At 36.6% G+C, this 15824-nt stretch overlaps 1 protein-coding gene across 2 annotated transcripts in view; it reads right to left on the bottom strand.

Moving 5' to 3' along the window:
• ACAD11 (acyl-CoA dehydrogenase family member 11) overlaps positions 1-15824 on the bottom strand; it is a 96706-nt gene that overhangs the window by 13653 nt on the left and 67229 nt on the right. For both annotated transcript variants that reach the window (XM_009201710.2, XM_009201711.4), the window contains exons 14-17: positions 7640-7706; positions 6945-7030; positions 5141-5212; positions 3959-4113 (exon numbers count right to left, since the gene is read on the bottom strand). In XM_009201710.2, coding sequence (XP_009199974.1) covers positions 3959-4113; positions 5141-5212; positions 6945-7030; positions 7640-7706 — 380 coding nt within the window. The remainder of the gene's footprint in view (positions 1-3958; positions 4114-5140; positions 5213-6944; positions 7031-7639; positions 7707-15824) is intronic.

Below are 15824 nucleotides of genomic sequence, written 5' to 3'. Positions count from 1 at the left end.
ACATGATCATCTCAATAGATGCAGAAAAGACTTTTGATAAAATTCAACCCCCCTGCTAAACTTTTCTATTAAAAACTCTCAATAAACTAGGTATTTGAGGAACATACCTCAAAATAATAAGAGTCATCTATAACAAAACCACAGCAAACATCATACTGAATGGGCAAACACTGGAAGTATTCCCCTTAAAAACTGGTACAAGACAAGGATGCCCTCTCTCACCACTCCTATTCAATACAGTATTGGAAGTCCTGGCCAGACCAATCAGGCAAGAGAAATAAATAAAGTGCATCAAAATAGGAAGACAGAAAGTCAAACTATCCCTGTTTGCAGAACACATGATTCTATATCTAGAAAACCCCACAGTCTCAGCCCAAAAGCTTCTTAAGCTGATAAACAACTTCAGCGAAGTCTCAGGATACAAAATCAACAAACAAAAATCACTAGCACTCCCCAAGAGCCAAATTGGGAATGCAATCCCACTCACAATTGCCACAAAAAGAATAAAATACCTAGGAATCGAGCTAACCAGAGAGGTAAAAAATCTCTACAAGGAGAACTATGAAACAGTGCTCAAAGAAATCAGAGATGACATAAACAAATGGAAAAACATTCCATGCTCATGGATACGAAGAATCAATATCATTAAAATGACCATACTGCCTGGGGCAATTTATAGATTCACTGCTATTCCTATCAAGTTACCAATGACATTCTTCACAGAAGTAGGAAAAACTATTTTAAAATTTATATGGAACCAAGAAAGAGCCCAAATAGCCAAGGCAATCCTAAACAAAAAGAACAAAGTGGGAGCCATTATGCTACTTGACTTCAAACTATACTACAAGGCTACAGTAACCAAAACAGCATGGTACTGTTATAAAAACAGGTACATAGACCAATGTAACAACAGAGAGCCCAGAAATGGGGCCACATACCTACAACCATCTGATCATTGACAAAGGTGACAAGAACAAGCAACAGAGAAAGGACGCCCTTATTCAAAAAACGGTGCTGGGATAATTGGCTAGCCATATGCTGGAGATTGAAACTGGGCCCCTTCCTTACACCTTAGCCATTTTTTTCACATTTAATTATCCTTTTATTGTCATTTCTTTTCTTCTTTTTTATTATTTTAAGTTCTGGGATACAAGTGCAAAACATGTAGGTTACATAGGTACGCAAGTGCCATGGTGGTTTGCTACATTTATCAACATGCCATCTAGGTTGTAAGCCCTGCATGCATTAGCTATTTGTCCTAATGCTCTCCCTCTCCTCGCCCCGACCCTCCAACTGGCCCCCGTGTGTGTTGTTCCCCTCCCCATGTCCATGTGTTCTTATTGTTCAACTCTCCACTGATGAGTGAGAACATGCACACCTTAGCCATTTTTATGCTGGTCATGTTTGCCCTTCAACAGGGGATATTTGATTAGAGTTTCCCTAAAACAGTGATGTTCAACATAATAGCCACTACCCATATGTGGCTAATGAGCATTTGAAATATACCTAGTCTGAACTGAGATGTACTATAAGTATAAAATATGCACCGCATATGGAAGAACAAATGTTAAAATATAAAGTATCTCATTAATAATTTTTATATTGATTTCATGTTGAAATAGTATTTTTGACATATTGGGTTAAATAAAATATATTACTAAAATTAATTCCATCTTTTTCTTTTTACTTTTTAAAAATGTTGCTATTAGAACATTTAAAATTACATTTAAGGTTCACAGTATATTTCTTTTGGATGGCACTACCCTAGAGGTTGAAACATAGCTCTGAATTAATTTCAAACAAGTTGCTGGTGGTGAATAAATATTTTTTGATGGCTGTAAAACAGGGTAGTTATAACTTTTATAACTTCATGAGCAGACTTAAAAGACAGACATTTACTTCTCAGCTTTAGAATAAAGGAGGTATTCTCAGCAGGGTTTCTATAGACCCTAGATTTGCTGAAAAGTATTAAATGGGTAGAAACTAGGTGCTCCAGGGAAATGCCAAATATATTTCCTGAGACAGAACTGGCATGGAGAATTTTTTGTTACAGCCTGGAGTAAATTAGAAGGCAGCTGGAAGGAGCCTTCAAATTCAAAGAAATGAAATGTTCCTTTCACAAATTAAAATAAAAAAGCTGGCCCAGATGTTTGCTTATGACATGCTCACACATCTTTTTGCTTCTGCCAGATCATGTTATTTGTGCCAGATGTGAGAAGTTTCCAGTGAAGACAGGCATATTTGTTAAAAAGCCAGGCTTGCTCTGTGTGAAGCATTAACTTTAAAAGGTGGAAGGGAAATTTTTTACTAGTGCAGTTTTAAAACACCACTCATGAAAGCAGCACTTGCACAGAGTGCTTTTGTGCATTCGAGATGCTTGTCTGTCGACTTTACTGTGACCTCCCTTCACCCTGCTCCAGGGTTTGCACGCAAGCTTGACAAAAGGGTAAGAAGTAATGGTTGGTGCCCTGAGCACCTCTTCATCCTTTTTCAACAGCATCAGGGGCTATATCCATGGCCCCAGAAGGTCACACTTTCTCACCTCCTCCCACAGTGCCCACCCAAAAGCTGAACCCTTGCCTTTGCTGTATATTAAAAGGGCTCCCGACAAATTATTCCCAGGTGTAGGGTCATAAAGCAGGCTGTAGTTTTTCAGTCAAAAACCTATACAAATAAATCATATACATGCTGAATAATACTTTACAAAAAGCAAACATAGATTATAAACATTTAAGGTAAAAAAATATACTGCAAATTTTATAGGATGGCCAAAAATGTACAAGGAGACCGACGTACTAAAATATACATGTGCAGCAAACACAAATACAATTCCATCACCACAGATTTGACCTAACACTAACATGTTAGCAAAAATAAAGAGTGAACATTTAATAATAGTTCTTTTTGCCTTCTTAAAACTTAGAAGGGAGATGATTTGGATATCCTACTTCTCTGTAAAAGACTTTTCAAGGAAGTCTGAAATAATACCTTCTAATTCCTCTCAATACATATTTCCTAATTTTTTTTTCTTTTTCTGGAGACAGAGTCTCACTCTGTCGCCAGGCTGCAGTGCAGTGGCATGATCTTGGCTCACTGCAACCTCCATCTCCCAGGTTCAAGCAATACTCTTGCCTCAGCCTCCCAAGTACCTGGGACTACAGGCGCATGCCACCATGCCCGGGTAATTTTTTTTTTTTTTTTTTTTTTGTATTTTAGTAGAGACGGGGTTTCACCACGTTGCCCAGGCTGGTCTCAAACTCCTGAGCTCAGACAATCCACCCACCTTGGCCTCCCAAAGTGCTGGGATTACAGGTGTGAGCCACTGCACCTGGCCATATTTCCTAATTTTTATTATATGGCCCACATGTAACTATGTTTACAGTGATTTGTAACAACAGACTCAGTAGTATATAATTTATAGATGAAAATTCAAAAAATCATGAATATCTCACTAAATGTTGGTCCCATTTCTACTTGTGTTTCTCCAGTGGCAGAACTCAAGTCCTCCTGAAGAAGCTGATTCCACTTTTATGTTTGTTAGCATGTTTCTCCTTTCCCTGAGTTTTGGGCTGTTTTCCTATATCTTTACACTTACGTGTCCTAATTCCTTCTAGGAAACCAAAGGACAATGCAAATCCTTCTTCCTTATGACAGCTCCTTCATGTCCACAGGGAGCTCTAATGTTCAGGTTCTCTAGAGAACAAGAATCTGAGAAAGTTGAAGGAACTGTCTACACTCTTGTGTGCAGAGGTGTTGAAGCATTTTAAGAACTACTTAATTTTTCACAAAGATAAATACCTCTCATCAGACTATATTTAAATACAGACATAAATACGCCTTATTGAAAAGGATCATGCTGTTCATGTAGAGAAAGTCTCTCCGTCACAAGTAATGTTTTTGTTCAGTGTTAGTGTAGTGCACCAGGCTACAATAAATTCAAATAAGTAATCATCCTTACATGTGCATACAACTTCTTCTTGAAGGCTACCCTTTGTGTTGCTCGCTCACACATGATCTGCAAAGCACGTTCCGCCAAACCTACTGTTCTCATACAGTGGTGGATTCTGCCAGGTCCAAGGCGGCCTTGGGAAATTTCAAATCCCCTACCTTCACCTGGGAAGAAAGGGGAAATAAAGCGGGAATGTGAAAATGGCCTAGCCCATTCCTTTTGTTATTTATACAAATCCTGGGAAAGTGATGAGCTGCCCTTAATAAAAATGGCTTTCCGGTGAAAAAAAGTCAGTTCTATAATAAGGTTCACTATGAATTCATGGGAATTTTGATTTCTATGTTTTTGAAACCACCACCATTAAACATTTCAAATTTAAGAACTGTCTCTTAAGTATATACTATGCATAAGCTATTTTATTAGTGCTGCAATAGATACAAATTTGGAATAACACATAGTCCCTATACTAGGAGTTTAGAATCCAGAAGAGCGGGCAAGGGTAAGGGATATAGAGAGACACAAAGAAAGGCAAAGGAAGAAGAGATTTTCTGTTCATCATTATAACCTTAGGGCCTGGCAGGTATCAGGGGCTTGGTGAATGGATGGGATGAACACAAAAACATTCCTGGAAGAGGTAGTATTCTAGTTGTTCTTTGAAAGGGATATAGGATACTAATAAGCAAGAGGATGGCATATAGTGTTTGAAGTTATTTATGCTTCTAACTTATATCTAAGACTTGAATTCATAAAGTACTGAGGTTTCCTTAAAACAAATAGAGGCCTACAGATCATGTTCTAGGAGAAAGTGTGTTGCTCTGAATTGTATAATTTTCATATGAAGTTATCTTTTCAATTGACGTGATATACAAAACCACATCCAGCACTTAAATAAAACCTCACCATTCCATGTAAGAAAATCCACCAAATAGAAAACTTTCCCTTGACAAATGGAGTAAACAAGAAGGGAAAGTATTAGGTTGGTGCAAAAGTAATTGTGGCTTTTGCCAAAAACCGCAATTACCTTGGTGCAAAAGTTATTGTGGTTTTTGAACTGCAATTACTTTTGCACCAACCTAATATCTAAATCAAGGTAGACTCCAGATCTAAATCTGGAAAGACTTATCTTTTCCAGATTTAGAGCTGAAAATACTAATACACAATACTGAAGAATCATTTCCAAATTCAACTCACCTAGTATTAGATTTGTGGCAGGAACTCGCACTTGATTAAAATGGATCTCAAAATGTCCTCCATGAAAATTATCTATAAAATAGAAAATAAAATTTTAAAGAGCAAAAGGAGTTGACTAGAGAAGAGTCACATATACTTAATCTGCTGAAATATAATTACTTGAAGAAAATAGGATTTCAAAGATCCATATGGCATGAACATTCCAAAGTAAGCCTCAGCCCTGAACCCCCAGGACCCAGCAGCCCACAAAACTCATCAACTGTTCAAGAAGAGAAACTCTTTGATCCAAACGTTTTCTAATTCATTCTCTGAAGTACAATTTCAGAGAGCTAGGAAAAAGGAAGACTAGGCTCCATAGCTACAGCCAGAGTATTTTGTTTGTTTTATTATTGCTGCTTCTTTGAAATATTTTACATATGGGGTTCCAAAATATTTGCATGGAAAAAAGTTTCAATGTTTCAAAAATTAAAAATGAGCAACGTAATCCAAGTTTCTAATTTTATCATTGTGGAAACCAACGCCTAAAGATGAGAAGGATCTGCTTGAGGGGAAAGAGCAGGCTTGGCATTAGTGATGATACAGAAAATGGACAGGTTTACTCCCAGTCTACACTTGTTCCACTGTGTGTTCGTCTCTTGAAAACACTGGCATTTGAATCACTGAGGCCAGGAACACGTTCACATTTTATCTTTGCATTACCCCTTCTCCCCGCCAAGTTCTAGAGATAATGTCATGTTAACGCTACTCCCTTTTCCTGTCAGAAGAGACAATAATCAGCCTTCTCCTCACTGTTTCTTTTGGCCTTGGACACAGGGAGTTGGAGAGGTGCTAGTAAAATTTTCATACTGAATATTCAAATGTAGCCTCTGCAATGGAAACTATCTGCAGTTCAACGATATTATAAATGCATTTTTGGTATCTTTGAGGCTGTTTCTCTGCAACCCAACAATTTCCTACATGCAATTTTCTCCAGCAAGCTTGCTCATCCCATCTTGCCACCTGTGCTTACCCTGTGGTACATCCTACAGCTGCATCTTACTGATAAGTGATTCTATAAAACTACAAGTCTTATATCTGCTGCTTGAACATATTCATTAGTCATATTCAATGATAAAAAGAAAGCCAGGGGCCGGGCCCAGTGGCTCATGCCTGTAATCCCAGCACTTTGGGAGGCTGAGGAGGGTGGATTACCTGAGGTCAGGAATTCGAGACCAGCCCGGCCAACATGGTGAAACCCCATCTCTACTAAAAATATAAAAATTAGCTGGACGTGGTGGCTAAGCAAATACTTGCTAAGAGAGTGATCTTAGCAAATATTTATTGGACACAATGAACACGTGCCACGGTAGATGGCAGGAAACAAATGGATCTTTGCTTCTTAGAAATCCCACCCAAGGGCAGAGGAAGGAAGAGTTTTGCACTCAAGTCAAAAACTAATTGCTTTTTAACAGTTCTTGTAAGTTGATTAAGAAGGCTAAAATTGGAGACAAAAATAATTTTATTGTGGATTATCTGTGCATTAACCCATTTTTATGAATGACAGAGAGAAGACTGGTAGAGTTGCTCTTCCTTAAATAGAATCTGCCGTTTCCCAAAAAGTAAACAAAATGAGGTAGAATGCTATACTATTTCTTTTTATTGGCTCTACTCTGAACTCCACCAGCAATTTTATTAAGACAGTTGTCAGAGACAAAGGAATATCTAAGAATCTATCTCATGCATTAAAATACTATTGCCTTCAATGTTACTGCATGTTCTAGCTTTCCTGCTTGCTAATGCATGGTCATATTTATCGAATACCTACCTATGTAGCCAAAAACTGACAAAGGCCTTATTATTTCTACTCCAGGTGTGTTCATGGGAACAAGAATCATGCTGTGCTGTTTGTGTCTAGTCAAAAGAAAAATCATGTTAGAAAAAGTTTGCAAAGGAGAAAAACAAAACCGATAATAAGCAGAGTCACAACTGTCTTTCTGATGTTTTCATGTAATCATGCAAGCAGTGATGACTGGAATGGGAACTGTGTAAAAGACGTACACCAACATAGTCTGATGCAGGCTGTGATCTGGAACCAAAACAATGATTTGAAAATAAATGAGTTGTTTGATTGAGGCTTCTCACTGCTCAACAATGGTAACTGGAAACTTATATAATTAAACATTTCAAGACTATTGCCTTTGATCTAAACGTTTAATCACTTCATTACAGAGGTCTGAAAACATTTAGGTCTGATAATTTAATCCAAACAGCTTTGATAATTTAGCAACACTTTCTAATACTGAAAATTCCACAGTGAAGAATGTTCAGCAATACTCCCTAAAATGTTTTCCAAATACACCTGTTAGAAAATACTTGTGAAATACAAATATATGACATTTACTCTCATATTTTATATTATGATTTGTGAGTCCAAACAGTGAATTTTAAGTAAATTACATAGATAGGAGGAAATATTGACTCATTCCTACACAAGTTTCTCAATCAGAATTGTTTAATTACCTGGAGACAGAAGTATTTTGAGTTCTTCCCAAAACAATTGCGATTTTGCACTTGGGATTCCCAGCTCCTAAAACCAAGGGGAACACAAGCAGATTATAAAAGGAAATTTCTAGTTTGACATTTCACCTTGAAGGTTCTAATCCTTCCCACTTTACCTATGGCAGAAAACAAATAGGGAGAACATTCTTGATTCATTAAGATAATAATTCTTTTGTAACGCTACATATCATCCAAGAAAAATGATTAGGCAAGGACAAGAATGGACTCCATCCATGAAAGCTGCTACACAAAAATAACCAGAAGTGAAAGCAGCATGAAAAAGTTGACACCTCTCCCATTTACACCATTTCAGACATCAGCGTGCTAAAAAGGCTGAGAAATTTTATATGTCTAATATAATATTTTATATGTTAACATATATGAGGCTGTGATCCTACTTCCAATAAGCCTGGTTCTCATTTATTAATTTCTTAAGGGTCAAATTTTAAAAATATTTTTTCATTTTAATGCAAAATTTTATTTTATCACAGTTCAGGGGTCTGTGGCAATTGCCTACAAGGGTCTTTTTGCAAAAAATACTTTTCATGTTTACTAGTAAGTCTAAGCATCTAGTCCCTTGGGGAAACTACCATTTAACTAGATTTTCAGCTACAAGGCCACACAGAACTGGATCAGATTAAGTTAAACACATCTGTACAAAGTCTCAAACAAATGATCGGATTCTTTTTTCTCATTTATTATAAAAAGAGTTTTGAGGAGACTTGAAATCATATAAAGATTTAATGAGAAATGTTAGGAATTATGTCAAATAGTTGAATAATATTATAAAATTCCAGGAGTTAAAAGGATAAACTCCGTGAACATATTAAAGGACACTGCAGGGATATAATCAGTGAAATTCAGACTGTGGGAAATTTATAAGACAACTAATCCAATTTCTTCAACAATTAAATTGCAATAAAAAGAAAAAAGAGAGAGCAGTAGCTTGTAAGAACAAAAGAGAGAGACTTAAAAGGCCTATCAACCAACAGCAATTTTTAGACCTTACTTAGATCCTAATTCAATCAAACAAAATAAAAAGTATTAATGGTAATTATTAAGCAATTAGAAATGTGAATAGTTATTGGATAGGTAATGATATTAAGTAATTTTAGGTGTGCTAATGGTATTGTGGTTATATTTTTTAAAAAGCCCTTACAGAGATATATACTAAAATATTTGTGAAGGAAATTATGTGATGTCTGAGATTTATTTCAAAATATTATGGGGAGAAGATGGGGAGAAGTTAATAAGAGATAAAACCTCACCAAGCTACCCTTTCTTTTCTCTTAAGTGTGAATAGAAAACAAAGAATCTGTAATATATAAAAAGAACCTGCAATATTAAAGAGAATGGCCAAAAATGTAAGAGACTCTTAGAGCCAAAACATGAAGTCTAACATCAGAGTAAAAGGAGTCAAATAAAGGGAAAACAGAGAAGAACAAAGGGAATAATTTATTGAAGAAATGTGTAGAAGAAAATTTTCTAGAAAGGAAGAAAAACATCTTCAGATTGAAAAAGCCATTGACTATCAAGAAGAATCTATTAAATGCCTGTAACATTTCAAAACGATGAAGGGGAAATCTTAAAAGGTTTCAGAGAGAATAAAACAAGCCAACTAAAAGGAATGAGGATTAGTCTGGCATCAGACTTCTCAACAGCCACAAGGGATGCCAGATGAAAATGAATAGTTCAACTTAGAATTCTATACTTGTCCAAACTATCAATTTATGTAATGGCAGAATAAATATATATTCAGATATGTAAGGTCTCAGAGAATTTAACTATTTTTCTCAAAAAAATTAAGAATATACTCGAGCAAAATAAGGGAGTAAATCAAGAAAAAGGAAGTCCTAGAATCCAAAAGATATTGGATCCCGGGAAAGTATTATCTGAAAATCCTAGGATAATTGCATCAAAGTATGCCTAAAGGGTAATCAGTCCAGATTGGAAAATAAATACTGAAGTCTTTTAAGAGAGAGGTCTCCAGAAAAGAAAATCAATAGAAGTAAAGGTGCAATCTAGAGATGTGTGTGTATGTAAGGGGAAGGAGATATTATAAAAGCAAATAATGCAAATAAAGAGACAAGGCAATTAGAAACTCCAGGAAAATAATGTTGAAATGCACAACTGTGGGTCCAAATATAAAATAATGTGACATCAATTTAATATATAGTATATAAGAAAAGGATTCTAATTGACCTTAATTCTAGAAACATTCCTTAAAATGGCCCAGGTGATTTTATATTGCATCAGTTACAGAAGGACACAAAATCTAACACACTACTTAGGCCAGTATCAAACAATATTTACATGGTCCTCTAAGCTAAGTGCTATGTATTGGTTTTCAAAGTTTATAGTCATCCTGTAGTCAACTACAATTGTGGTTGCAAGACAGAACATAAATATTACTAATCCTGACAATGTGAAAGTATAAGCTATAGCTGATACAAGTTACAACAAGAAAGGGAGGGATAAACAGTATAGAAAGGGTTAAGAGTATACATATTCTTATATTAAAGCAGAGTTTGAATAGAATCTGTGAAATGAGGATGCAGAGAACTTTAACAATTATTTAAGGTTTAAAAAATAATAAAAAAAATGTAATAAGATAAATACATTAAGAAAGAGCAGGGAGAGTTATGAGACAAATGAGCGAAACTGTTATTATTCAAATTGGGGAGTCAATGGATACTGTCTAAAATGAATAAATTAAGAAAAAGAAAAAATATTTTATCCACAATTATAATGGATACCAGAGAACTAAAAAGAGAAACTGTTAAAAAAAAGTTTTCTCTAGGGCATGATGTTGGGATGTGGAGACAGGAAACAATGCTCTTAGATATTTTTTCCTTTGTTACTACTTCTAACTGGATAATAATAATGACTTTAAAAACATTAAAGAAAAAATCCATCTTGTAAACAAATCTGTGGATCCCCAAGTAGGACACTGAGAGGCTTGCCGAGTGAACTACAATGTTTTATTTTTCTTTCCGAATTTCCTTTTAATCTGAGTATCTAACCTGAGGGCTGTGGAGGAGTCATTTCCCCACTTTTGTGTAATACATAACTCCAGAAATCCTACATGCACACTCTGCCTGATAAAATGCTAAAACCGATTTTTAAAAAACCACCTAAAATAGATATTATCTGAGAAAGGGAGGGAAGGAGAGGAAGGCAGTGTGCCTAAAATGGGTGACTCTGTTCATCTCCAGGCTGGTGGCAGAATAAGGAGACACCTTAAACCGACTTAGAACTTGAATCATAAGCCTGCTTTCTCCACAGTCACAGTCTCAGAATTCTAAGAACATACAATCATATATACATAAAAATGATTTTATCTATGACTAAAAAGGAAGAGAGAGAACTCTTAACTGGAACAGGAATTTTTTTAAAAACATGCATTAAATTGACCAAGAGATGTCCCACTGCAATCAGATAACAAATATGTTGGGCAAAATTCTCTCTCCCATTTTTCCCCCAAATACATGACTTATTGTCTATATTAAATCTGAGATAGAAAAACCATTTTCTCTACCCTTCTGGGCATTTGCTCCACAATCTTATTAAATAAAATAAGAAATTATCATACTGAAAATAAATTAATTTTTCACTAAAAGAAAAATACAAGCATTTTCATAAATACAAGTTAAACAATATAATGTTTTTCAAGTAGAACACTTTATCATGCATCAAAACGTCTATAATAGGCTGGGCGCGGTGGATCACGCTTGTAATCCCAACGCTTTGGGAAGCCGAGGTGGGAGGATCACCTGAGGCCAGGAGTTCAAGACCAGCCTGGCCAACATGGCAAAACCCCATCTCTACTAAAAATACAAAAAATTAGCCAGGCGTGGTGGCAGGCGCCTGTAATCCCAGCTACTTGGCAGGCTGAGGCAGGAGAATTGCCTGAACCTGGGAGGCAGAGGCTGCAGTGAGCTGAGATCGCGTCACTGTACTCCAGCCTGGGCAACAAGAGCGAAACTCCATCTCAAAAAAAAAAAAATCTCTAGTATGTGCACTGACATTAGATGATAAAGACCCTTAATTCAGGTTAAACACATTTATTTTACACCAATCAAAAATAATTAGCAGTTTTAGAATTTTTAGAGTTTATTCTTCTTTCAAACACAAATCTCTCCCTCTTGCCTCTTCTGGAACTCTACACATATTTTAGAACTAAATGGTCCCTAGGATTGTTCATTTCTTTATATCTTTTCTTCATATTGGATAATTTCTATTGTCTATCTTCAAGTTCATTAATTATTTCCTCTGTTATCTCCATTATGTTATTAAGCCCAGTCAGTGAATTTCTTTTCACATATTTTACCTTTAAGTTCTGATATTTCTACTTGGTTATTTTCTATGTTTTCTATTTCTCTTCTGATATTTCTTATCATTTTATTTTTCTTGACCTCAATAAGCACATTTATAATAGCTGCCTTAAGTCCTTGTCTGATGATTCCAACATCTGAATCTTTTGGGTGTTGGCCTTTCCCCTTGAAAATGGGTCATGTTTTCCTTATTCTTCATTGGTTGAGCAATTTTAGATTGTATTCTGGACATTGTGATTTTTTTGTTGTTGTTTTGAAACTCTGGATTCTGTCATATTCCTCCACAGAATGTTGATCATTTTGTTTTGACAGGCAATAAACTCAGGTAGAGTAAAACTGCAGAGTCTGTCACAATTCAGGTGGAAATCAAATTTCAGCGTAGTTCTTATTATTTAGCTGCAAGGTGCTTTGAGGTTGTCCTGTGCATCAGTTTCATTCAGGAGTTAGCCAGATACCCAAGCAACGTTTCCACATGAAAGCTGGAGCTCCCCTTTTCTGGCGTTTTCCTTTCTAGGAATACTCACCTCATTTCCCAGCAGTGATGGCTGCCCTAGACACTCTCCTCTGGTTTCTCAGGACACAGAGATCTGAGTTTTCCAAAGAAGCTTCAGCTTTCCTGTTCTACACTTTTTCCTCAGGCTAAAGTCTAAAAATGAAAAACTCACCCTATGCCCATCTCACTTTCCAAAATTCGACTCCCCTACAAAATTGGCTTTTGTTCACTCCTCTGAGAATTTCAGGCAGGCAGGTATGTATGTATGTATGCGTGCATGCATGCATGTATGTATTTTGTAGCTTTTTAGTTGTTATCTGTGGGAAGGTTAATCTTAAGTACTTACTCCACCAGACTGGCAATAGAACTCCTCCAGAGTTCTTACATTTAAACTTTGCCAAAAACCAGGTCTTCACTTACCCAGTGTTATAATTTCTTATACATTCATTAATATTTGAATACAAATATACATTTTTATTCATGACAAATACATTAGTTTTATTTATCAGCTGAAATTTGAGAAATGCAATGCTCACTTCAAAATGATCACATAAGCAGAATTAGAAATCTTAGAAGCTCTAAAATTTCAAAACTAATAAAACCAAGAGCTTAAAATTCTAATCTCCTCCATTATTCCATACTATAACATATGTAAAGTATAGTTAAGACTGAAATGCAATGCCTTTAAAACTGTTGCTTATAATTTAGATTCCTTCAAATTTAAAGGAACCTATGTTTTAATCAGTTCAGAAAGGACCATCCTCATTTGTACTAATGAGAAAAGATCCCCCATTCACATATTTCAAAGTTAAGTTTTAAAAATCTCAAATGTCATATTCTTCACAGTAACTCTATTTGGCTTTCCTAATTTATCCAAACATCTAAATTTTCAAATTATTTACCATTGTTTATATTTATAAGAACATGTCCTTTTGATTTTTATAGATGTTAACAGGTAAAGAAACTGTTATGGTCTGAATGTATGTATCCCTCCCTAGAAGTCATGTGTTGGAATCCTAACTCCCAAGCTGCCAGTGACGAGGTCCCAAAGGAGGTGATTAAGTGATTAAAATGGAATTAGTATCTTTATCAAAGAGGCCTGAGTGAGCTTAGTCACCTTTTTCACTATATGAGGACAGAACAAGAAGGTGCCATCTATGAACCAGAATGCAGGCCCTCACCAGGCACCAACTCTACTGGTGCCTTGTTCTCGGACTTTTCAGCCTCTAGAACCATGAGAAATACATCTCTGTTGTTTAGAAGTTACCTAATTATTGGTGTTGTATAATAGTGGCCTGAATGGACTATGACAAAATTCCACTAATCTGAGGACCAACCCAAAGAATATTAACAAACCTTCTTTAATCATTAAAGATTTAATGATTTAATGGCAGATGATTTAATGGCAGATGACAATACTTACCTTCCATTGGGGATGTTACCTGAATGACTTATCTGGAAATGCTCAGTTGGGGGAATCTTTTATCCCTGGCTATGCAATAATAAGGAATCATGCTTTGATTCTTAGTTAGAAATTAAAGAGGAAGAATCATTTACAGAGTGTTCACTTCTAATTTTTCAACTGGATATTTTTCTACTTGGGGCTGTCTTTGAGGTTTTAGTTGTAGGAAGCCTTGGCCAGTGCCACTCTAGACGCCTACAGGCTGAAGGATCAAAGCTACTTGCCTCACATAAGCATTGTGTGGGCATACTCCTTGGTAGGCATACTTCTGAAAATCAGATTAGGACATAACATGATTTGAGGTTCATTTTCATTAGAAATATTTTCTTAAAAAAAACCCCAAACTTGTATTTTAGGTCCAGGGGTAAATGTGAAGGTTTGTTACATAGGTGAACTTGTGTCACTAGGGTTAGTTGCACGGATTATTTCACCACCCAGGTATTAAACCCAGTACTCAATAGTTATCTTTTCTGCTCCTTTCCCTCCTCCCACTCTCCATGCTCAAGTAGACCTCTGTGTCTGTTGTTTCCTTCTTTGTGTTCATAAGTTCTCGTCATTTAGCTCCCACTTATAAGTGAGAACATGCGGTAATTGGCTTTCTGTTCTTGTGTTAGTTTGCTAAGGATAATAGCCTCCAGCTCCATCCATGTTCCTGCAAAATACATGATCTCATTCTTTTTAATGACTGCATAGTATTCCATGGTGTATATGCACCACATTTTCTTTATCCAATCTGTCATTGATGGGCATTTAGGTTGATTCCATGTCTTTGCTATTGTGAATAGTGCTGCAATGAACATTTGCATGCATGTGTCTTTATGGTAGAATAATTTCTATTCCTTTGGGTATATACCCAGCAATGGGATTGCTGGGTTGAATGGTAGTTCTGGTTTTTTCTTTTTATTTTCGGATTTTTTTGAGACAGTCTCACTGCGTTGCCAAAGCTGGAGTACAGTGGCGCGATCTCAGCTCACTGCAATCTCCCTGCTCCCAGGTTCAAGTGATTCTCGTGCCTTGGCCTCCTGAGTAGCTGGGATTACAGTCATGTGCCACCATGCTTGGCTGATTTTTGTATTTTGGGGTTTTGTCATGTTGGCCAGGCTGGTCTCGAACTCCTGGCCTCAACTGATTCTCCCACCTCAGCCTCCGAAAGTGTTGGGACTACAGGCAGGAGCCACCGTGCCCAGCCAGTAGTTCTATATTTAGCTCTCTGGGCAATCTCCATACTGCTTTCCACAATGGTTGAACTAATTTACACTCCCACCAACAGTGTATTAAGTGTTCCTTTTTTTCTACAATCTCATCAGCATCTGTTATTTTTTGACTTTTTATTAATAGCCATCCTGATTGGTGTGAGATGGTATCTCATTGTGATTTAGATTTGCATTTCTCGAATGATCAGTGATATTGAGCTTTCTTTCATATTTTGTTGGCTGCATACATATCTTCCTTTGAAAAATTTCTGTTCATGTCGTTTGCCCACTTTTTAATGGGATTGTTTTTCTCTTGTAAATTTGTTCAAGTTCCTTATAGATGCTGGATATTAGACCTTTGTCAGATACATAGTTTGTGTTTGGGTGAGGGAGAAAGGACAAGATGGTAGCGCAGTCACATGGCAATAATCCATGTTGCTTTCCCGGTCTTTTCCTCACAACTTTCCCACAAGAGGGAAAAAATGCAGCCCACCAGTGGAAGTTACGGGATCGAACGGCACGCCAGGTGACGCCAATCTGAAGAGATCCAACTTTCCGGCCGCCAGTCATGGAGACGCTTCCCCAATCACACCCTTATCCCGCCATCGCCCTCCCCCCTTCCAGTGCCCCAAATGCATAAAAGCAAAGTCCGCCAGCAGTGGAG

Source organism: Papio anubis, chromosome 2 (assembly GCF_008728515.1).
Source record: "Papio anubis isolate 15944 chromosome 2, Panubis1.0, whole genome shotgun sequence".
In the NCBI taxonomy this organism is placed as follows: Eukaryota; Metazoa; Chordata; class Mammalia; order Primates; family Cercopithecidae; genus Papio; species Papio anubis.
The sequence above is the reverse complement of the archived record's forward strand: the minus strand, read 5'-3'. Positions and strand labels throughout refer to the sequence as shown.